At 43.6% G+C, this 22,667-nt stretch overlaps 2 protein-coding genes across 3 annotated transcripts in view; both read right to left on the bottom strand.

Annotated features, from left to right (window-relative positions):
- The window catches only part of LOC115117378 (collagen alpha-2(I) chain-like), a 132,810-nt gene extending 130,849 nt beyond the window's left edge, over window positions 1-1,961 (bottom strand). The window contains exon 1 of the mRNA XM_029645852.2: window positions 1,520-1,961. Within this exon, the coding sequence (XP_029501712.2) occupies window positions 1,520-1,640 (121 nt within the window). The 5' untranslated portion in view covers window positions 1,641-1,961. The remainder of the gene's footprint in view (window positions 1-1,519) is intronic.
- A 389-nt stretch (window positions 1,962-2,350) lies between these two features.
- LOC115121708 (voltage-dependent N-type calcium channel subunit alpha-1B-like) overlaps window positions 2,351-22,667 on the bottom strand; it is a 43,225-nt gene continuing 22,908 nt past the window's right edge. Inside the window, exons 13-23 of one of the 2 annotated variants that reach the window (XM_029650840.2) lie at window positions 20,339-20,435; window positions 17,980-18,085; window positions 17,403-17,510; window positions 16,276-16,436; window positions 15,687-15,850; window positions 15,363-15,492; window positions 15,136-15,246; window positions 13,855-13,893; window positions 9,575-9,833; window positions 5,888-6,111; window positions 2,351-5,746 (exon numbers count right to left, since the gene is read on the bottom strand). In XM_029650840.2, the coding sequence (XP_029506700.1) occupies window positions 5,219-5,746; window positions 5,888-6,111; window positions 9,575-9,833; window positions 13,855-13,893; window positions 15,136-15,246; window positions 15,363-15,492; window positions 15,687-15,850; window positions 16,276-16,436; window positions 17,403-17,510; window positions 17,980-18,085; window positions 20,339-20,435 (1,927 nt within the window). In that variant the 3' untranslated portion in view covers window positions 2,351-5,218. The remainder of the gene's footprint in view (window positions 5,747-5,887; window positions 6,112-9,574; window positions 9,834-13,854; window positions 13,894-15,135; window positions 15,247-15,362; window positions 15,493-15,686; window positions 15,851-16,275; window positions 16,437-17,402; window positions 17,511-17,979; window positions 18,086-20,338; window positions 20,436-22,667) is intronic. The other variant, XM_029650848.2, reaches the window with a different exon arrangement.

Raw genomic sequence — 22,667 nt, 5'->3', positions numbered from 1 at the left:
CTATGTCACTCACGGTAGGCTGTGTTTTATCAACATTAAGCCTCAGAGTGGATTGCAGGCAAATTCCCAAGGGATTTTCCTCATTGCCAGTGAGCAAGTACGATTTGCCCCACCAAACACCTGTGGACGTGTTCTACAGATGTAAGTTCAAACACTAACTGAATAAATGAAAAACCCATTGTTTGCTTGAATGCAATCATCATGTGTCAAAGATGTTGAAACAGCATGTACCTCATCATGCACATGGTGGAAAGCAGTTACATCCCTGTGCTTTGTGTTGAGTCTCCATGTGAGGTTGCCAACCACATTCAGTGCGCTGACTGTTGACAAGTGTCTTGAATTCACCCTGTGCCAAGAGCTCTTAAAATGGAGGTTGAAGTTGAGCACAAGCACATGATTCAAGCGAGAGGTTGCACCAAAGACAATAAGAGATAGGGGGAGGACCGGTGACAATGATAAATGAAAAACTCTCAATTTACTTTCAATCAACCCCATTCTGCATTATTTATTAGACAGCCTCCTCGCTTACGGTAATAAATAAGACTGATAGTGGAGTTGCGGTGTGCAAGAAGTTCACATTCACAAGATAATCTATTAGGGCCAGGATCTATTAATCCAGCTGGATTGACCAGTTGATGGACAGGCTCAAATTGGATGCTGTCATTGGTATGGGTAGGCTACTTCAGATTCAGAAGGCATCTAAATAACATCATTTTGAAAGATAATGCTGTCAACAAAGTCTAGTGTGGGGCAGGCCATTAGCTAGAAGTAAGCATATCAGATAAAATGGTGCCAGCCAGGGAATCAGTCCAAGGATGGTTCATTATTGTTGCCAATGAATCTGGCACATTAGCAGTGAGTGTGCTCACATCTGCTCTGGCTCTAAAGCTGCGTTTACCCAGGCAGACCCAATTCGGATATTTATTCCACTCATTGGTGTTTTGACCAATCACATGAGATAATTTCACATCAGATCTTTTTCAGAGCTGATCTGATTGGTCAAAAGACCAATTAGTGAAACAAATATCAGCCTTTGTAAACGCAGCCTAAGAAGCATCTATGCTGAAGGCAGCACATAATAGATGGAGACCAGTAGCTCTGTTACTTCAAGACATGTAGTGCTGGTCAGGGATGTTTCAGAAAATAGTACAGTACATCTGACTCGTGGAATAATTTAGAGTAGAAGATTTACTTTAATACAATTGTTCCGTGAAAGAAAATCACGTAACATAAAGGAAAAGCACCCGCATCAGAAAATTAATTAAACAACAGCGGCTCCACGAGGCGAATAAATTAGATGACAAGCTTGTCGAATTGACTCAATCTATTTCGTTGAATATAATTGCATAATTGTGAAATCAATGTAATGGCATACAGTAGGCTAGGTGATAGACTCAGTTGATTTAGCAGCAGGGGTGCGAATTAAATATCAAAAGCATATAGACATAATGGCTTTATGGCCAGGTTTACAGATGCACTCAATACACATTATTTCAGCAAGTCACCGGTCGTTCCTTACCTGTTAGCATTCCCGACCCTGACTCGCCCGCAGAGTCTGTCCATTCATCATCAACGGAAGCAGCGCTGATATTGAAGAGCCCCAATAGATAACATGCCCACTTTATCACCCTGGGTAACATTGTCCTTCAATATCAAAAAGTCTTAAAATGTTCAAAACAATTAACGTTGAACAATAATGGTAATGCAATGCGTCCTCAAGTGGATGGGATGCGGAGACAGCAACACCCAAACGCACTATGCATATTTGGTAAAGTCAACTTTTTTCCGCTCACTCAAAACTTCTCACTTATAAATCAGTGAAGATATTATAACTTCAGTTAAGACACAAATAGGTATTTTCCATGAATAGAACATTAGCTGACTTGTTTTGAAGATCTCTCCATAAGCATCTGTGTGTGGCAATTGCAACCTCTCCACCGTCTCTTTCAGGACCAACTCACCGCAAGTTCTCCACAGCTCCCCGCCCACCCCTGAGATCCAAGCCAATGAAACCCCTCTTTGGTTCACACTTCACAAACTGTCTATAGCTGTGACAACAGACTCACTAGGCTACTGGGAGACAGACAGCTCCTCTGGCTAGTTTGTCAGGCAGAATTCAGATACACTTGGGGCAGGTGGTCAATGGGGGCAGGTGGTTAATGGGGCTCAGCCACTTCTGAGAATGACTGCAAAGGCTTGATGAAAATACAGATGTATTCCAATCTAATTATGAACTAATAAGCAAGCCCCTGCATATGCCACTCTTACAATAAAGACATCCCCAACAAAACAGATCACCCTCAAGCAAGTGATTATATCACCAAGAAATATGCCAACTCATTGGCTTCAATCATGTTCATATATCTTTATTCAAGGACTTCTATTCATACAAAATGTAATGGTAGAAACAACTGTAGGATTGACAGTCATAGGCCTATAACATATCAGGCAGCAAAGGACCCAGTTGCTTCAGACCAGAACCTTCAAATATAGTTCAATACTTCCGTTGAAATGTAATTCAAGCTCTTTGACTTTCCAGAAACGAAGACATATGCATTAAAGATCTTCAGAAAATACAACCAGTGAACAGATTGTTTATCTTCATACACTACATTCTGTATACAATGTCTGTGTTTTGCACATGCACATACGTTTCATAACATGCAAACATGACATGTCCAGGGAATATAGCCACAGGGAACCTGGATGAGGTGTGCCGAGACAAACCAGTGTGGTTTTAACATTGGCCACCTATTTACTGGGAGGGTGGGGTGAGTGAGGTTTAAAACATGGTGGGTGTGTTCACAGATCTAGGGGTACACACTCATTATATCCCCCACTATTACACCATATTGGCACACAGAGGCCAAAGGAAGATTTCTGCAATCCTACAAATAGCCATGTTCACATTTAATAACTTCAATTCAAAGTCTAATATTTCACCTTTGACGATCCATCAAATAGATTGCACGATATATCTGACTCTAGAAAACTAAATAAATGCTATTTCTGATTTAGTACAATAAAAACAAACATTTGTCCATCTGGGTGGTTCTATCAGAGTACATGCAAATCGACTTGCTGAACTCAAAATGCCCTGTTTGACATAATTCCATTTATAACCATTGTGCCTTCATTAATGCATGTTCAACGTACATGATATACTACATTTACATTTGACAAATCTTTGTTAATAAATCCTATGTAAAATTTGGTAAAAAGTCACGCTAAAGCCTGAACCTGGAGACCCCAGAGGGTAAAGCTACAGCGCAGATGAGAATCCGTCCCAAAGTGTCATCTTGTTGCATAGCCCTACTTTAAAGAGTCAACACTCAACACAACCCTTCAATACCTGTGAACACACAAGGTTGTAGGCTATATATCAGTTAGTGAAACCCCTCACACGACTCTGCTCTCAGGATAAATATATTTGGAAGAAAACAAACCCTTGAGATATTGGCAAAAGTGGCAGAATTCATTAGCGTACTGTACATTTACTCTACTTTATCTGAAAGATATGGAGGCATACATTTGAATATATTGTTGATATCGATAAGAACATGTAAAGTGAAACTGTCCTTGTTGGAAGGAATCACAAAGGGCATTTTTCCCCTGGAACCACTTTTCCCTACATCTCACTCTGGCAGTGCTGTCTATTTTTGGAAGAGAAAGGCAAAAGCTCTGTATACACCCTTAAGCAAAAGTACAGACAACTTTGACAAGTTCAAGACCCTGGCATGCATTACATTGCATTACATTTCTTTGGATCTGTAGTTCTGACCTACTTATAACTTCTATAGTGTACATAATCATGTTTTACATAATTACCAAAAACCTTTCCCTCCTTGGAGAATCAAAGAAAAAGCTTTGTTCATTCCAAACCAGCAATTCATACTGTAGTCCTTAAATTACGTAAACCTCTCTTTGCTTTTCAACTATATACATTTCTATTCGTATGCATAACCAGTTATTATATACATCATATACTGTATACCCCATATCATACGTTCCACCCTCTCCTCTCCAGTGTTGATACATCAAAAGTCAGGCTGCATTATAGCTTTACAATAACACATCTTTAATGATAGGCACTTGGTATTCAGCCACTAGAGCAATACGTTAGAAACAGCTGACCTACCCAACTACACTCATCACTTACACTAGGTACAACTCACAAAATAATGAACATCCTGAAAAGATATTCCATCTAATGTTATAGTTCCATAGAAAATATATTAGAATCTTCAGTCCTGTGTTTTTGTTGTTGTTGAGAAATGGTTCAACATCTCATGAGTTACATGGAAAAACAGCAGCAATACTATACCTACTTATACTATACTATACTATTCTTATGTATGTTTCTGTAATACCGAAAGCTTGTGTAAAAAGAGTAAAAGAGATACTAGATTTTTTGCAGAGAGGGAGGGGTTTTGAGTGGTAATTCATTTTTATCACCACTTGTGCCTCCTGGTTCCTCTCATTTTACTTCCAGACCCAGCAGACACATGAAAGGAAAACACACACCATACGCAGTAGATCACCTGCTGGGTGTCAAAGAACATTGGCTATTCATTGTGTAGAAAATGGCGGCCGATGGTCTGTGGTCAGAGGCGATAGGCCACCAGCTGCTTTTAGTCATATGACAGCACAGTGTGTTTTGTCCTTTAGACAGCAATAGTATGTAGCCCCATTTTAAAACTGTAATATAGGGTGAAATAAAGATTTTTCTGCTCAATCCTGCAGAGAAACACTGTTTAAAGTCTTAGTTGTTTTCCCCCACAGACAGTAGGAAGACATTTTGGCTTTTTTTTTCATCTAATAAAAAAAAAATGTCTAAAAAAAGTCACAAAAAAAAGTCAAAAAGTCAAATACTCAAGAGGGATTTCACATGTCCTCTGGACTATGCACACTATTGAAATAAGCTTTAATTTCAGTGCAAGAAAGGAATTGAGAAAATGTCATAGCAGGTGTCCTTTGTCCTTTAGTGTCCTTTGTGTAGAAAAGAGAAAACATCACAAAAAACGGGAATGATTTTCCTTTTCAGAGTCATTTTTCAATGTTTTACACATCTTTGAACATACCCCACACCCGTGGCCACCTAAGAGCACACAGGAAACAACAAAACTATACTGTCATCTGTACAAAAGATGAGCGAGTTCATCAACGTTCAAGCTAAAACGCTTCCAGATATGTGGAGGGGGATGTTAGCTATGCTACACTAGCACCAGTCATCCTCTTCCTTCTCACCAAAACTCACAGTCCCTCTGGGGCTGGAGCTTGAAACGGCATTGACCCCAAGAGTGAAGTGGTACCCGTTTGGGATCCCAACCCGGCCCTGTGGGGCAGGTGCAGAAGAGGGCCCGGCAGCCCCATGGGAGGCTGAGGCAATGATCCTAGGGGAGTGGCTCCCTCCATGGTTGCTCACAGCATCCTGGAAGTCGTCAGGCTCCTCAGGGAGTCTGCATGGTGGGGCGTTCCGCGGACAGGGGCTCAGGTTTGGGTCTAAGCCAATGAGGGTGACGGGTATGGGGGGTGACTCCAGCAGGGCGTTACTCTCCGAGAGTCCACGACTGAGAAAGGACTGGTGCCCTGTGGAACCAAACTGCATGGGCAAGGAGTTTCCAGTCTTGTAGGCCACGGCGGGGCGTGGGGTCAGGGGGGTCTGGGGGAGCTGTCTGCGCCCACGGCAGGATGGGCTAGATCCAAAGGTTAGGACCACTTGGCTGCCTTTACTCATCCTGATACTCTACAGGAGACGGAAAACAAAGCAGAGAGTCGTAGAGATGAAGCGATGGACAGGATATCGCCTCCCCCTTAACCTAAATCATCTCACCCTAAAGCAGCACTAACATCTTTCCCTCAACCCCCAAGCTCCAGGGCCACTCACCTGCTTCAAGAGGCCTAGGTCGTGGGTCTCTCCAGGGGAGGTGGAGCGGCTGGGGCCAGCTGACTTGGTGTGGCAGTGCTCCCTGCCTACGTAGCGCTCACAGGAGTAGTAACGCTTCGTCTCCCCGGCTGCAGAGTGGTGCCTCTTCTCATGAGGCCGGCCGCGGTCACGCTCCCTCGCCCGCTCCCTGGTCAAGCCCTCCACAAGGGGGTCAACAGACGAACCTGTGGCACACACACACACAGTATTAGGGACTTATGTAACATACAGGCATGTGAGGTATGTGCATGTGCATCCCTCAGACCAAATTAAAAGGTATAAAGACAAAACATCAGAAAATAATTCCTGCGGACCAATTTTCTTCCAAAATCCAATGTCTGAAGAAAACAACAATGACAGAACAGAACAGCTTCAAGTGGCTGTTTTTCACTCTTCATGTGTCAGAGCCCTGTCTTGGTGTGTCTGTCCCAGAGGAATGTATCGCTTTCTCTGCATCTCCCTCCCTCTCGCTCTACCTCTCTGTCTTCATCCCAACCTCCCTCCCTCCCTGTCCTCTCTCCCTCCCCTCTCTGCCCTGCCAAAAGGTGTCCATAAATCCCCCTAACTGGGCCTGCCCAATAAAGCCCAGCTGCTGCTGGCCTCTAACGCTAACACAAAACCACCCTGTGCCCCTGGCACTACCCTCCACCTACACTACACCATGACCACAGACTGATCTCTATTGCAGATCACCTCCGTGTCATTATCAGTGGACGGCTGACCAGCCAGCCCACCAGTTCCATGGATCATGTTTCTGCTTCTTGGAGGTCATGGCCAGGTTCCAATTAGCACCCCATTCTCTGTGTATTGCACTACTGTTAACCATAGGTCCCTATGGGACCTGGTCAAAAGTAGTGCACTATATGGTGATTAGGATGCAATTTCAGACATGATGTCATACAGCGCAAACAGGGACTTAGGGGTGCTATCATAGTCTCTGAGCCATGTGAAATGGTACGGTATATGTGTGGTTGTCTATCAATTAGGTCAGTATGGGTTTGAGTGTGTATTGATGACCTTTGACCTATGTGAGAAAACATGGACTACACTGTCATACTATCCAGGTCTGTACCCAAACAATTTGAGCTTTTACTTTTAAAAATCCACCTTTCCAGAAACAAGTATTTCACTGTTGCCACTTACTATAGACCACATTCTGCCCCCAGCTGTGCCCTGGACACCATATGTGAATTGATTGCCCCCCATCTATCTTCAGAGCTCATGCTGTTAGGAGACCTAAACAGCGACATGCTTATCACCCCGGCCATCCTACAATCTTAGCTTGATGCCCTGAATCTCACACAAATGATCAATTATCAACCTACGAGGTACAACACCAAATCTGTAAAAACAGGCACATATCATCCTAACCAACCCGCCCTCCAAATACACCTCTGCTGTCTTCAACCAGGATCTCAGCGATCACTGCCTCATTGCTTCCACCTGGCCACCCCTACCCTGGCCAACAGCCCTACACCCCCCATAGCAACTTGCCCAAGCCCCCCCCATTTCTCCTTCACCCAAATCCACATTGCTGATGTTCTGAAAGAGTTGCAAAATCTGGACCCCTCCAAATCAGCTGGGCTATACAATCTGGACCGTCTCTTTCTAAAATGATCAGCCGAAATTGATGCAACCCATTATTAGATCGGAAATCGGCCGCGATCATCCACCTCTTCAAAGGGGGAGACACTCTAGAGCCAAACTGCTACAGACCTATATCTATCCTACCCTGCCTTTCTAAGGTCTTCGAAAGCCAAGTTAACAAACAGATCACCGACCATTTTGAATCCCACCGTACCTTCTCCGCTATGTAATCTGGTTTCCGAGCTGGTCAAGGTCCTAAACAATATCATAACCTCCATCGATAAGAGACAATACTGTGAAGGTGTATTCATCGACCTGGCCAAGGCTTTTGACTCTTGTCAATCACCACATTCTTATCGGCAGACTCAACAGCCTCGGTTTCTGAAATGACTGCCTCGCCTGGTTCACCAACTACCTCTCAGACAGGGTTCAGTGTGTCTTTGCACTTTGAGATATCAGCTGATGTAGACAGTAAACTCTCCTTCCAGACTCACATTAATAATCTCCAATCCAAAATTAAATCTAGAATCGGCTTCCTACTTCGGCGATGTCATTTACAAAATAGCCTCCAACACTCTACTCAGCAAATTGGATGCAGTCTATCACAGTGCCATCCGTTTTGTCACCAAAGCTCCAGTTACTACTCACCACTGAAACCTGTATGCTCTCATTGGCTGGCCCTCGCTTCATATTCATCGCCAAACCCACTGGCTCCAGGGCATCTATAAGTCTTTGCTAGGTAAAGCCCCGCCTTATCTCAGCTCACTGGTCACCATAGCAGCACCCACCCGTAGCACACACTCCAGCATATAGTATATTTCACTAGTCACCCTCAAAGCCAATTTCTCATCTGTTCGCCTTTCCTTTCAGTTCTCTGCTGCCAATGACTGGAACGAATTGCAAAAATCACTGAAGCTGGAGACTCATATTTCCCTCACTAGTTTTAAGCACCAGCTGTCAGAGCAGCTCACAGATCACTGCACCTGTACATAGCTCATCTGTAAATAGCCCATCCAACTACCTCATCCCCATACTGTTTTTTGGGGGGGGGTTTTCCTCCTTTGCAGCCCAGTATCTCTACTTGCACATTAATCTTCTGCACATCTATCACTCCAGTGTTTAATTGCTAAATTGTAATGATTTCACTACTATGGCCATTTATTGCCTATACCTCCCTTATCTACCCTCATTTGCACACACTGTATATATACTTTTCTCTTGTGTTATTGACTGTATGTTTGTTTATTCCATATGTAACTCTGTGTTGTTGTTCGTGTTGCACTGCTTTACTTTACCTTGACCAGGTCGAAGTTGTAAATGAGAACTTGTTCTTAACTGGCCACTTGGTTTAATAAAGGTGAAATAAAGAAATACAACAAAAAAAGACTCTTGGCTGCTGAGGCCCATGTTCTGTGGGGCCCATGTTCTGTGGGGCCCATGTTCTGTGGGGCCCAGGCTGCCAGAGACATTCTCCACTAGAAAGTTTATTTTAGCCTCACTCAGTCACAGCCTGTACATGAGACGTGCTAATTTCACATCGTTCACATCGTCGCCCCTAAGGGGAGCAACTACTGGAGCAGCTTAGCCAACATTTTATAACTACCGTTTTTGAGGCCATAGAACAAAGAAGAACGGCAAATACAAATCAAAAATCTAATCCACACAAAGCAGATTTTCCTCGGGGAGCTCATAAGTCTCTTTGCTAGTCAGATGGAAAACTTGACACACAAAATCTCTGGCTCAAGTCCTTTGGGAAGCGCAACAGAGAAAACCCTTTCCTTCATAACCCGATCAGGCCCTTAATCCGATAAGGAATTTATGTCACTATGCAAAGGCGTCCAAGCGATTTGGAACAAGAGCAAGGGCTCTTTCACTGCTTCTGAGAATGAACGGTTTCCTTACTCTATTTCTGTATGAATTCATAGTTCAACAGCTTGGACTGCATGGGTTCCACAGTGAGTGAGATATCTTTGCGAGTGTGTATGTTGCTGCATGACCATGTGAAACAAGTCTGTGTGTGTATGTGTGCACATGCATGCATCATGTGGGTACCCCTCTCACATGCTGTACTAGAAGGCTGAACGCTGGTTGCCCTGTCAAGCGACTTCTGCTTCTTGTCCCTGTCCTTGTCCCTGCGTCTGTGACAGCGGTGGTGGTGATGGTGGTGGGGCCTGTCCTGGGCTTGACCTGGGGCTGAGGAGGCCTGGGCTTGGGCCTGGCTGGGCCGCTCCAGGGTGTAGTCTCTCAGACTCATCTCCCGGTGGCACTGGGAAGCCAACGTGGACGCCGACCGCCTGATAGGACTGATGTCAGCAATAGGCTGAGAGGAGTGAGCAAAGAGGAAGAACAGTGAGAGGAGGAATACAAGATGGAGGGCTAGCTACCATAGTAGTGTAGCGTTAGAGTGTTATTTTATACAGCACAACCAAAGCACTACTGGACTGGAGCACCAAGCACCAAACTGTTCACTAGACACAGTACAGACAAGAAAGTACGATCGACCGGTGGACACCACTCTCTGGGCTTGAGACCGACGTTCAACCTCTTCAGAAACAGATGTTGAGGACACATTTCTGACTGAAACACTCCGCGATTTCCACTCACTACATTTAATCTTGAACACATCACTAATGATTGGTGTAGCACCCTTCGAATCCCAAATCAACCCCTTTGCCCCTATCCCTAGAGCCTAGGCACATGATATAGATCCAAAAGGATACGGTAGGTATAATCAAAATGATAATGGTATGGTAATGACTCTAACTTGCCCCTGGCCCCTGGCTAGCTCAGGTCCAGGGCATTATGTGAGGCTTGCTGACATTGTGGGAAGGCTCAGCATCAGCAACCCACATGTAATGCCCTGGACCAGAGCTATAGGTCTTTGGCACGCTAAGTGGCAACATACTGGCACCATACCATATTCACCATGCTACCTAAATCTATCACATTTTTGGGATACACACAGGTGCATAGGGGGTAAGCGGTAGGGTCTGATTTGGGGTTGGGCGTACATAATGTTTGGCCCATGTTGTTAAAACTTGTCATATGCTAGCAGGAGACACTGCTAGTGACGAATAAGCAGGGTGTTGACATTTCCCATGACATATTTCACACCTTGACATGCTCTGATTTTTCTGTGTTTGAAAGAAGCTTGATTAACATGGCAAAAGACAACATGATGAACTTTAAGACTGCTGGAAATTAATGAACAGCTTCTATCAATGTGGTCCATTAGTAGTAAGTACACGACTACAGTTATTTCTAAAACACTTCAATACTGAACATCCGGGTGATACTGTAGTTGCTTAATAGGAAATGTCACCACCCTGCCAGATTCTTATCTGACCGAATAGCTCTGCCTGGACTGGAGATACAGTAACTGAGCTGATAGGCTGGAACACTAACTACGTTATCACCCCCTCTGTTGGTCACAGCCTGGGTGACACCCTGCTATAGTTGACCCATAACACTGAGTAGTCTCCTGGAAAAAGCATGGGAGTATTCCCAATATAAAAGTCCTATTCAAAATCCAGTTCTAAGTTGAGTTCTTACTTCATTGTTGAATCGGTATCGCCACAAGTCTACTGACAGATATTAGAGATCATAACCAAATTGATTATTGAGGTATACACTCTGTTGTGCTTGTTCCAAGAGTTCCTATCACACAGTCCTGGCCAGTAGCTTCAGTCAGTGGATTGTACAACAACAACAACATATGGAAATAAAGAGAGAACAGTACAGTTATGTCAGTAGGAAAGTAGGAAAATAGCAGTCGCTGCTTACATTAAAACATTAACACACCACCCACTGAAACAACACAAACACTAATTCTCACAAATATCATATGTCACTTAATGGCAAGGAAGCAGAAAATGGCATGTATGTATGTGGGGAACTTTCAAAGTACTAAAACACTGAACAATAGTTCTACTGTGGGTGACGTGGCTCTCGAATACTCACACCAATATGGACTTTAACTAATGTCTAAAGAGTGTCAGACAAATAGTGATCAATGTTCCCTCTAATGTTTTTCGGCACTGTGAAAATTTCAGGACCTGCTGAGCGCAAACTTTGTGAAAACATTGTGAAATTGTGAAAATTCCTTTGCAACTTCCGGCGTGTGTTTACTGTGAACACGGAGGCTGTTAAAGTTACAGTTTTAACAATGGCCAAGTAGGCTATTGTGGCTATTTTATCATAATGTCAGCCTACCAGAGTGGCCTACCATCAAAAACGATGGAGAAAATGCATCCCATAACATTTTAACATGGAAATAAATAGCTGTTATTATTATTCAGCCTACAGTAGCAGCCAAGGTGTGGTGTTCAATGTAGGAGTTTTGCAGGGCTTGACATTAACCTGTTTAACCACTTATCCTTCAGACAAGGAGGTGACTGAAAATGTTGTGTTGTTTGATGCAAGAAGCCATTTCACAATATAAAATGCATTATTATTCCCATACCATGAAATGATGCTCCCCTCTCTGCCTATTGGCTACTTCAAGCATGTCTCAAAATACAACACTTTAAGACAAAAAAATCTCTTTACCTGACTCGCTTTTCAAAGATGTCTAGAAATGTATACGTTTAGGAAGCAATCACTCCTCTATTACTGACTACAAATGATCTATAACTGGGTTAATAACTCACTAACTACCAAAGGATATGAACAAATGTGCACACATGGCTACATGCAGCTCTCGCTTTTATCTAAAAAACGCATCTACTCACTGTAAACACAGTCCAGTTCAATGTAAATGGCACAGATCCAAATATGGCAATGGTATATTTGCATATAGACCTACTGCAGCTCTGATTGGTTTTGTCACACTGGTCTGTGTAGAGTATGGGCTGAGTCGTGCATGTCAATGCAATAGAATCTTACTCCGATGCGTTCTGCCTACAACAAAAGCTCTTGCATAGTTTGTTTTGTTTCGATATGTTGCATTAAAAGTGGCTAATATTGCGTTGATTCGATCACAATTGCCACAGTAAAGAGAAATGTTGATAGTGTTAACAGGGAAAACTCTAGAACAGTGGTCACCAACCTTTTCTGAGTCAAGATCACTTTCTGTGTCAAAATGCAAGCTGAGATCTACCACTCAGATGTTTTTTACATGAATTGCCCTGCCAGTGCATTGTTGTTCGGGACATTTAAAAAAAATTATATTTCAACATTTGAGGTAGGCTATATGATCCCACCGGTAATAGATCCGTTGTTGTATTACTTGTGAGGAGTGAGCATACATTTAAATAATTAGCTTTTTATTTTACTGGGCTGATGGTGCCTGCATCTGATGGTCAGTCTCAGAGGAAGGAGAGAGCAGAAGACTGAGGCTCCGCCTCTCAACATCCCTCATCTCTCCCTTTCCTCCACTGACACTGACCAAAAAGGGAACCAACCGTTCCAGCTGATGGCGAATCTCAAGTCGCACCACATTATTTCTGCCTCATGCACAAATTCATGTTGTTCCTCCTATGAACAGAGAAAGTAAAATATTCCTCAATATTAAAAAAGACCCAAGCCGCTAATTATAACAACAACGCCTATAGATACACTTTCCTACTCATTCATTACTGCTGCAGTGCTTGTTGCAGCGCTGAGTGGAAATAGGAAGAACATGCATTCTATGGGTTATAACAGTGTTGAATACAAAGTGTTGACAGTGCTGAGTAAGAACTCAGTCATACAAACAGCAGCTCTTTGCTTTATTCATTGACAGTCTCTCTCTAGTTATGGTTTTAAACGTTTTGAAATCTCACAGTATCAACTTTCCTGCTACTTTATTGCAGACACGGTAAACTGAGCCATCCGATTGGCCAGCGGTAAGCCTATAGGGCACCTGATTTACTCTCTGGTCCGCCGGAAAGGCAGAGTTTGCACCTTCAATCACATGAAATGGTTCAAAATGGCAACAGTTGGCCTACCCGGAGCGCAGGGCAGCTGAATCGGGTGCACCTAACGCCAACAGCCCCAGACAAATGGAAAAAAATAGGAACACAAGGCTTTTTTTTTACAGAAATGTTTGGAGATCGACTAGGAATGCCTTAGAGTCGATGGTGATCGACTGGTTGGTGACCACTGCTCTAAAAAGTAGAGTGAAGTTCAAACTCCTGCTTCTCTCAGTGGGCTGATATTTTCTTCTCCACGGCAGACCTGGGGGAGCTCTGCGAACGCAGTTTAGAGGGAACATTGATGCTGAGAGTGTGTGAACTCTGGAATGGAGGGACCACAGGGGCAAACAGAGTTGGAAAAAGAGGAATTGGAGAGAGAAAAGGAAAGAGAGATAGCGATATATACAAAGCGAGAGAGAGAAAGAGAGGCGGAACAGGTGTACATACTGCCAGGTAGGTCCCAGGTAGGTGACGAGGGTGGTTCCGCTATCAGACACAGGAGGGAGGTGGGCACAACATTAGCCATGGGAGTCAAGAGGAGAAGAGGATGGAAGGAATGGGACTGGATGGAGAGACAGGAAGACAGACAGCAAAGCGAGACAGACAGGATTCATTTGGTTAGATGTGTGAACCAATCACACAGCTGGAAAGAAGGGTCCGGAAAAAGTATTCAAGAGGGAAGAAACCAAGACTCCATTTACCACAGGAGCTGGGAGAAAAGATGAAAATAAAAAGACAGAAAATGAATGTCAGTAAAACAAATTTGGGACATTAACTATATCCATAATGGATATAATAACATTTGTGTGAAAAACTAAATTAGGCAAATGGGTCAAAAAAATGTGGAAATGGATGTCAACATTTATAAACAGCAAGGTGATGATGGGGCATAGTTGAAATAAGGGGTTATGCAATTCCCTACAGACTTTTCCACCTGAACTTTTCGGGGAGAGAGATATTTGCATATTACATTATTGAGTAAATTATATTACACAATGTGGCCATCAGATTATCATCACTTGTTTAAAACATGAATATTTTATCTTGTGTAGAATGCCAAATACTCGTTCACTGTGTTGCTGGGGACATGGCTCTACATTCAGATTTGTTGAGGAAATATTATAGTGAGATATCACATAAGGTCTACATAACAAATGGCACCCTATTCCCTATATAGTGCACTAGTTTTGACCAGAGTCATATGGGCCCTGGTCAAAAGTGGTCTACTGTATAGGGAATAGGGTGCCATTTGGGATTCACACAAGGTCAGCAGGATGACTTGATGGGCACTGACAGACAGCGTCTCTGCTTTAGGTAACCTGTGGCTACTTTCACTAATTCATTTCTACCTACCTTTATCTTGTTTCCTTCTTCTACTCTCTTTCTCTATCCTACTGTATGTTCCCTTTCACTTCTACTACTTCCCTCACTCCCTTCCTCTCTGACTATGTATCCTTGTAATATCATCATCAAGTCCTACTGACTGTATGACAAAGAATTATTTCATACCGTCAACTATTAGTATTAACTGTGTTGTACGAACCCTAACCTGTATAATGTTTACTACTGTACAACTATAATTGCCCTAATGTTGACATTGTCCTATTTGTAGAATCAATGCCCTTTGATTTGTGCAGGCACCATGTTGGCAGCCCTAGCGGGTCTTGGCGGGGTCCTATGTGAGAGAGTTTAGGGGTACAGTAAGGCAGTGAGTGATGAAGGACTTACATTGTACTGGGAGTCCAGTCTTGGCATGGAGGCTGCTCTGCCATGGCCATCCAGACCAGAGTAGCCCCCGATATCAGCACCGTTCTCCACCTGCCTCATCTCCACTGATTCCTGAAACAACACACAGTAGGCAATTTAGGAAAAGTTTGCAACCACTAGTTGCATGTACCAGAGGTTTAAAAGTGAATGGTTGCTTGCATATTTGGTATAATATATGTACTAAGTACCTGAGGTTTGTTGGAGTAGGGCACGTCCTCTGACTGGCCCCTCTGTAGAATCCTTTTTCTACTGCTGGACCGTTGGCCCTCCTGAGACAGTTGCTCTCCTGACTCTTTTATGGGACTTCTAGTGCTTGGTCTGAGGTTAAACACACACACACACACACACACACACACACACACACACACACACACACACATTAGATTACATTATTAGTCAACATGATATGCTACGTCCACCTGCTTTACTACATGTGTACCGTATTTGAATGTTAATCCATTGATATTCATGACTGTATGTCTGCTAAGAAAACCCCATGGATGGGCACTCACACTGCTTCCCCATTGGTTAGAGAGGTGGTGGATGGCGTGGGCTCTGGCTGAGACTCTGGTTCAGGTTGGGAGGATGGCAGGGGATTGGCTCTGGAGACTGTTGTCCCCTCCTCCTGCATATGGGTCATGGGCATGGGGCAGAAGAAGGCTGGGCCCTTTTTATTCTGCAGGAGATACAGAGAGAGGAGAATGTAATATAGTGACGTTACGAATGCATTAAAGTCCATCCCATTTATAGTCCTTCATCAGTCACAGTAATGACAAATTCAATGGATTTGGAGCCTAAAACTCGCTAATAATTTGGCCCCAAAAGAACACCATAGGACCCAATGCCTTTTCGTCTGTATGGGAAGATTTATCTCAGGAACATCCATGAGAGTCAGTCCCATGCACGAGTGCATTTTTGAGGCCCATAGATGTGGATAGAGGGCTCACTTGCCACAAAGCCTGTTTTAGCATGGGAAGCGCCATTGACAACTTTACTATTTACTATTTACTATTTTGAAGAAGTTTAGATAGCCCTCAATGGCACTGCCCATGCTGTCATAGCAGCAATTATGGCAAAAATGAGCCGTCTATACAATCCTACCTTAATTGTCCCTGTGAAGTCCAGTCCCAGTTGCTGTTCCAGTCTCTTGGCCCGGTTCTGCTTGTAGTAGTCAAAGATCATGAGGGCAGCGTAGACCTTCCCCACTGTCAGCTCTCGGTTTACAACCGCAAAGGGGCAAAGAAGCTCATTGAACTCATCATCTGAAAGGAGAGAAGGAAGAAGGTGAGAAGGAAGAATGTGAGAAGGAAGGAGGAGAGAAGGAAGAATGTGAGAAGGAAGGAGGAGAGAAGGAAGAATGTGAGAAGGAAGGAGGAGAGAAGGAAGAATGTGAGAAGGAATGAGGAGAGAAGGAAGAATGTGAGAAGGAAGGAGGAGAGAAGGAAGAATGTGAGAAGGAAGGAGGAGAGAAGGAAGAATGTGAGAAGGAAGGAGGAGAGAAGGAAGAATGTGAGAAGGAAGGAGGAGAGAAGGAAGAATGTGAAAGGAAGGAGGAGAGAAGGAAGAATGTGAGAAGGAAGGAGGAGAGAAGGAAGAATGTGAGAAGGAAGGAGGAGAGAAGGAAGAATGTGAGAAGGAAGGAGGAGAGAAGGAAGAAGGTGAGAAGGAGGATCAGAAGGAAAAAGGAGAGAAAGAAGAAGGTGAGAAGGAAGAAGGAGAAGTAAGAAGGTGAGAAGGAAAGAGGAGTGAAGGAATAAGGAGATAAGGAAGGAGGAGATAAAGAAGAAGGAATGAAGGAAGGAGAGAGCAGTGGAGAAAAGTTGAAGCACTAGTTGTCTTCTCTCCACTACCAGTAGATGGCATCAGAGGAGACAGAATGAGGGCGAGTGTACTGTTGTGAAGCCCCGTGTGTGTGTGTGTGTGTGTGTGTGTGTGTGTGTGTGTGTGTGTGTGTGTGTGTAAACATAGCTCCCACATACAGGGTAGACAGAACAAGCAGTCAAAAGAGAGAGTAGAATTAGCAGAAAGCCTGGCAGTTGAGCCAATACACCCCCTGGAGAGATGACTGGTCTTTGGTGAAGCTCAGTGCTCTGAAGATTATTTCCTGTATTTTCTGTCTCTCTAAGTTCTTTCTCACTTCTTTCTCTCTATTGCTCTGCATTTCAGTTTCTCACTCACACCCTTTAACACAAACACACACACACACTCACAAGACCAGCATGGCTTACTTTTATATGGTGTGACCAGCAGGTCGATAGTGTTCGGAGGCAGGTTGGGCCAGACTCTGGAGATCTCTTTCCTCAGGTCAGCGTCACACAGACGCTGGGCCAGGACTCCTGTTGAGAGACAAACACCTAGGTCACATCACATACATCCTTACTCATTCATCAGCACCAGAAACTAATGTCCCACACATCCCCATCAAGGCCAATATGTATCAAGCACCTCAGAGTAGAGTGCTGATCTAGGATCAGGTCCCCCCCTGTCCATGTAAGTTCATACATTGTATCTAAAAGGCTTAACTGATCCGAAGTCAGCATTCCTACTGTTGATGCTTGATACATATGTCCCTAGACCGAGCAGGACGGGTTTATTAGGCCACCACCCTCTTCTTTGAATGATGACACAATATTATTGTGATTTCTGTAAGTAAACAAAATAGGTACTTTTTTTTATATATATCCTTTAAAAATTTTTTTAACTTGATTTATGTTTTGTATTTATTCGTATTTGCCATATTCCCATTCTACTACTGTGGTTGGAGTGTGTTTTTGTGTAGAGGTGGTTAGGTTAAAGGTCACTGACCAGACGCCAGTTTGATCTCCAGAGCAGTGCGGATGAGCGCCATCAGAGTGGACGTGAAGTGGACCGTGTTGTCATCGGCAATGGGCATGTTCATCTTAACCAATCGCTAAGGAGAATAGAAACCATGGTGAGGGCCCATTAGAACACCCACGTTAGGATCAATAGCTCTTTAGGGAGGTTCTGTGTGCTGGCTGTAGAGTCTGAAACTGTCCTAATATGGACACCATACATGCAAAATTAATTGATATGTTTCACTTGAGAGCGAGTGTGGACTTCTAACAGCCAGTGGCTTCACTTAGTTTCAGTCCAGCACACAGAATCGCTTTCAAGGAACACAACAACACAAGACATCCCAGAGAGGAAAGAGAACATTCAGAGCAACACTCCATGCAAATAATGTGAGAGTGAGACTATGGGTCAATGTTTGAGATGGACTTTGAGGGGGACATGCCCAACAAATCAATGCAATGTGTGTTAGTACTCCTCAGAGAAATGCATGGTGAGTTCATCATCTTATGGACTAATAGCAAAAAAAAAAGACAAGTGACTGAAAAGTGACTTAATAGCAATTTAATAGAAACTATGAGTGGTGTGGATGAAGTGGAGTGTAGTTAGTCCTTTTCTGAATTCAGTAACCACAAAATGAGAGAACCAGTTCACATGTTCACCAAGGCAAGCCCTGGAGTAGTATGTTTTAGTGCTACTATGAAAGGATGAATGAAGCCATGTCTGTGTTATGGGGCCACACTCCACCTAGCCTCCTTTTGTGAGAAGGCTAGCAGAGTAGAGAGATAGGTTGCATCCCAAAAGGCACACTACTCCCTATATAGTGCACTACTTTTGACTAGGGCCCATAGGTCTCTCGGCAAAACGAGTACAATATATAGGGAATAGACTTCCAATTGAGACTCAGACATAGTGACATACATGCATGTAGAGCTTGATGCAGGGCTAATGGGGAGGCAGAATGAGGATGCACACAAAAACATGCAGAGACTGAAGGACGGATCCTATTGTCTTCAAGCCAAGCGGAGGGAAATTGCAGATGAGACGTGTTTGTGTGTGTGTGCGCGTGCAAGCAAGCCTCCCTTGAGCTCAAGAGAGCGTACTTCCATGCGGGAGCTGTTACAATACAGAAGGAGAAGAGGAGAGGGGAAAGAGGAGGAAGAGGTGTGGAGGGCCTGACATGTCATGTAGTGCCCACTAGAGAGACAGGAAAACCACAGACTTGTGAGACCATCACCCAAACATACAAATACTGTATATACACATATAAGTACACACATCCTGTCAAAAACACATGAACGCACGCACGCACGCACACGCACACAAACAAAGTGGAGTTAGGTAGATGAGAGGAATCCCAATACGGAGGACAAGAAAGGTAATTTAGCAGGGATTGTGAAGCTCCGCTCAGATCCAGTTGAAAACAGAGGGGGACAGAGATACACAGGTACCTCTGTTCATTAGGGAGGGAGTTGAGTGAGATGCATTTTCCACAACAGCAAAGAAAGGGAGGAAGAATGAAAAAAATAGATGAAAAAAGCATTTTAAAAGCCTAGCCTCGCTCCAGTGTGCCATGTCTCCCTCTCATTTCTCCCTATCGATTAATCTCTCAAAAGCAGGAGTTACATTTGGAGAAGCCACACATGTCAGACCCAACTAGTCGCTTGGCAGACACTTTTATCCAGGGTACGGCTAGGTCTGTTTTAACAATGATTCATCTAGACAGCTGTGTACATGCTGGAACCACTGACAGTGGCAAACACCTGAGTACTGAACAATCGTTACCTTGGTCCACAATACAAGCTCTCTAAATGCTGCCACACAACACAGAACAGCCCATAGAGTATAGACTCAGGGAGAATGGAGAAGACTAGAGGGGAAAGGTTGTGTTTTTAATTGTATTACTCTTCTATAGGACTAATTAAAGGGGAATTCCACCACTTTTTAACCTCGTATTCATTATCTCATTTTATGTAAAACGGCACATTTGTTATACAGTGAATTTTCAAAACCTGCAATGAGTTTCTAGATAACTTCATGTTAATAGTGTGGCTTGTGTTCACTGTCAGTCTTCATTTCTTCTCAGGTGAACAGATCGAAAACCTAGTTTAAAAACAAAACAAGTCTAAATGGCCAGACGGAAAAGTGAGCACAGTAAACACCAAACGCCGAGAGAGGGCAGAAGAGAACATCAAGAACAAACAGAAAGAGCAACAACAAGGACACTACAAGAGCACAGCAGGAAGTGGTTGTGACAGACTGATAGAAGCCGGGAGAGATACAGGGCAGGTGGGAGTGAGTGACAGGGGTGAGAGGAAGACTGCTGGGGGAAGAGGAGGAGGGGGGAGTCTACCTTGTAGGCGATTCTGGGCGGGCATTTCTTTCCCAAACCTAGTGGAGGGGACATGTGACGGAACATCTCGTACATATCGAGGTAGGTCATACGGCCACTTCACAGGGGGAGAAGTCACAGGAGGAGATCACAGGGGTCAGAGAGAGGGTTGGAGGAATCCAGGTAAGGTAGGAGGAGGGGGCAGGGGGAGTTAAAAATTACCAAAAGAAGATTGTTAAACAGAAGAGAAAATGATAACAACAGAAATCTGTGTTATCTTAGATTTCCAGGGCAGTGGATTCCGGGGCGGGATGCCAACCCTGTCCTGCTTGAGACTGGGATGGATCACAAGGTTGGACAGGAAGAAGGTGGGGTGTTTTTCGGGAATTGAGATGGCAAAATCATGAGGTTGGATTGATCATGATGTGTATGTAGTATGTACATGTATATGTATGTATGCTCAGGGCAAGGTTGCAGCTTCACTGTTCAGATGTCTTCTGTTCCTGCATGCTCCGAGACATCAGCGGTAACCAAATTGAGCAGTCTCCCGGGCCTACTCTGAGAAAACCATATACAGTGCCTTGCGAAAGTATTCGGCCCCCTTGAACTTTGCGACCTTTTGCCACATTTCAGGCTTCAAACATAAAGATATAAAACTGTATTTTTTTGTGAAGAATCATCAACAAGTGGGACACAATCATGAAGTGAAACGACATTTATTGGATATTTCAAACTTTTTTAACAAATCAAAAACTGAAAAATTGGGTGTGCAAAATTATTCAGCCCCCTTAAGTTAATACTTTGTAGCGCCACCTTTTGCTGCGATTACAGCTGTAAGTCACTTGGGGTATGTCTCTATCAGTTTTGCACATCGAGAGACTGAAATTTTTTCCCATTCCTCCTTGCAAAACAGCTCGAGCTCAGTGAGGTTGGATGGAGAGCATTTGTGAACAGCAGTTTTCAGTTCTTTCCACAGATTCTCAATTGGATTCAGGTCTGGACTTTGACTTGGCCATTCTAACACCTGGATATGTTTATTTTTGAACCATTCCATTGTAGATTTTGCTTTATGTTTTGGATCATTGTCTTGTTGGAAGACAAATCTCCGTCCCAGTCTCAGATCTTTTGCAGACTCCATCAGGTTTTCTTCCAGAATGGTCCTGTATTTGGCTCCATCCATCTTCCCATCAATTTTAACCATCTTCCCTGTCCCTGCTGAAGAAAAGCAGGCCCAAACCATGATGCTGCCAGCACCATGTTTGACAGTGGGGATGGTGTGTTCAGGGTGATGAGCTGTGTTGCTTTTATGCCAAACATAACGTTTTGCATTGTTGCCAAAAAGTTCAATTTTGGTTTCATCTGACCAGAGCACCTTCTTCCACATGTTTGGTGTGTCTCCCAGGTGGCTTGTGGCAAACTTTAAACGACACTTTTTATGGATATCTTTAAGAAATGGCTTTCTTCTTGCCACTCTTCCATAAAGGCCAGATTTGTGCAATATACGACTGATTGTTGTCCTATGGACAGAATCTCCCACCTCAGCTGTAGAGGTGCAGTTCATCCAGAGTGATCATGGGCCTCTTGGCTGCATCTCTGATCAGTCTTCTCCTTGTATGAGCTGAAAGTTTAGAGGGACGGCCAGGTCTTGGTAGATTTGCAGTGGTCTGATACTCCTTCCATTTCAATATTATCGCTTGCACAGTGCTCCTTGGGAGGTTTAAAGCTTGGGAAATCTTTTTGTATCCAAATCCGGCTTTAAACTTCTTCACAACAGTATCTCGGACCTGCCTGGTGTGTTCCTTGTTCTTCATGATGCTCTCTGCGCTTTTGACGGACCTCTGAGACTATCACAGTGCAGGTGCATTTATACGGAGACTTGATTACACACAGGTGGATTGTATTTATCATCATTAGTCATTTAGGTCAACATTGGATCATTCAGAGATCCTCACTGAACTTCTGGAGAGAGTTTGCTGCACTGAAAGTAAAGGGGCTGAATAATTTTGCACGCCCAATTTTTCAGTTTTTGATTTGTTAAAAAAGTGTGAAATATCCAATAAATGTCGTTCCACTTCATGATTGTGTCCCACTTGTTGTTGATTCTTCACAAAAAAATACAGTTTTATATCTTTATGTTTAAGGCCTGAAATGTGGCAAAAGGTCGCAAAGTTCAAGGGGGCCGAATACTTTCGCAAGGCACTGTAGGTCTACTGCATACTGCATTCAGTATGGTGAAAACGGAGATGATGATGAAGCCTGGCCAGTATACTGTAATGAGGCTTACATTGTGGCATTGTTTTCCATTAGTTGCCATGGTTACCCACCAGCTGGTTAGTATGAGAGGTATGTG

The sequence above is a fragment of the Oncorhynchus nerka genome, linkage group LG4 (assembly GCF_034236695.1).
Source record: "Oncorhynchus nerka isolate Pitt River linkage group LG4, Oner_Uvic_2.0, whole genome shotgun sequence".
NCBI classification, from domain to species: domain Eukaryota; kingdom Metazoa; phylum Chordata; class Actinopteri; order Salmoniformes; family Salmonidae; genus Oncorhynchus; species Oncorhynchus nerka.
The sequence above is the reverse complement of the archived record's forward strand: the minus strand, read 5'-3'. Positions and strand labels throughout refer to the sequence as shown.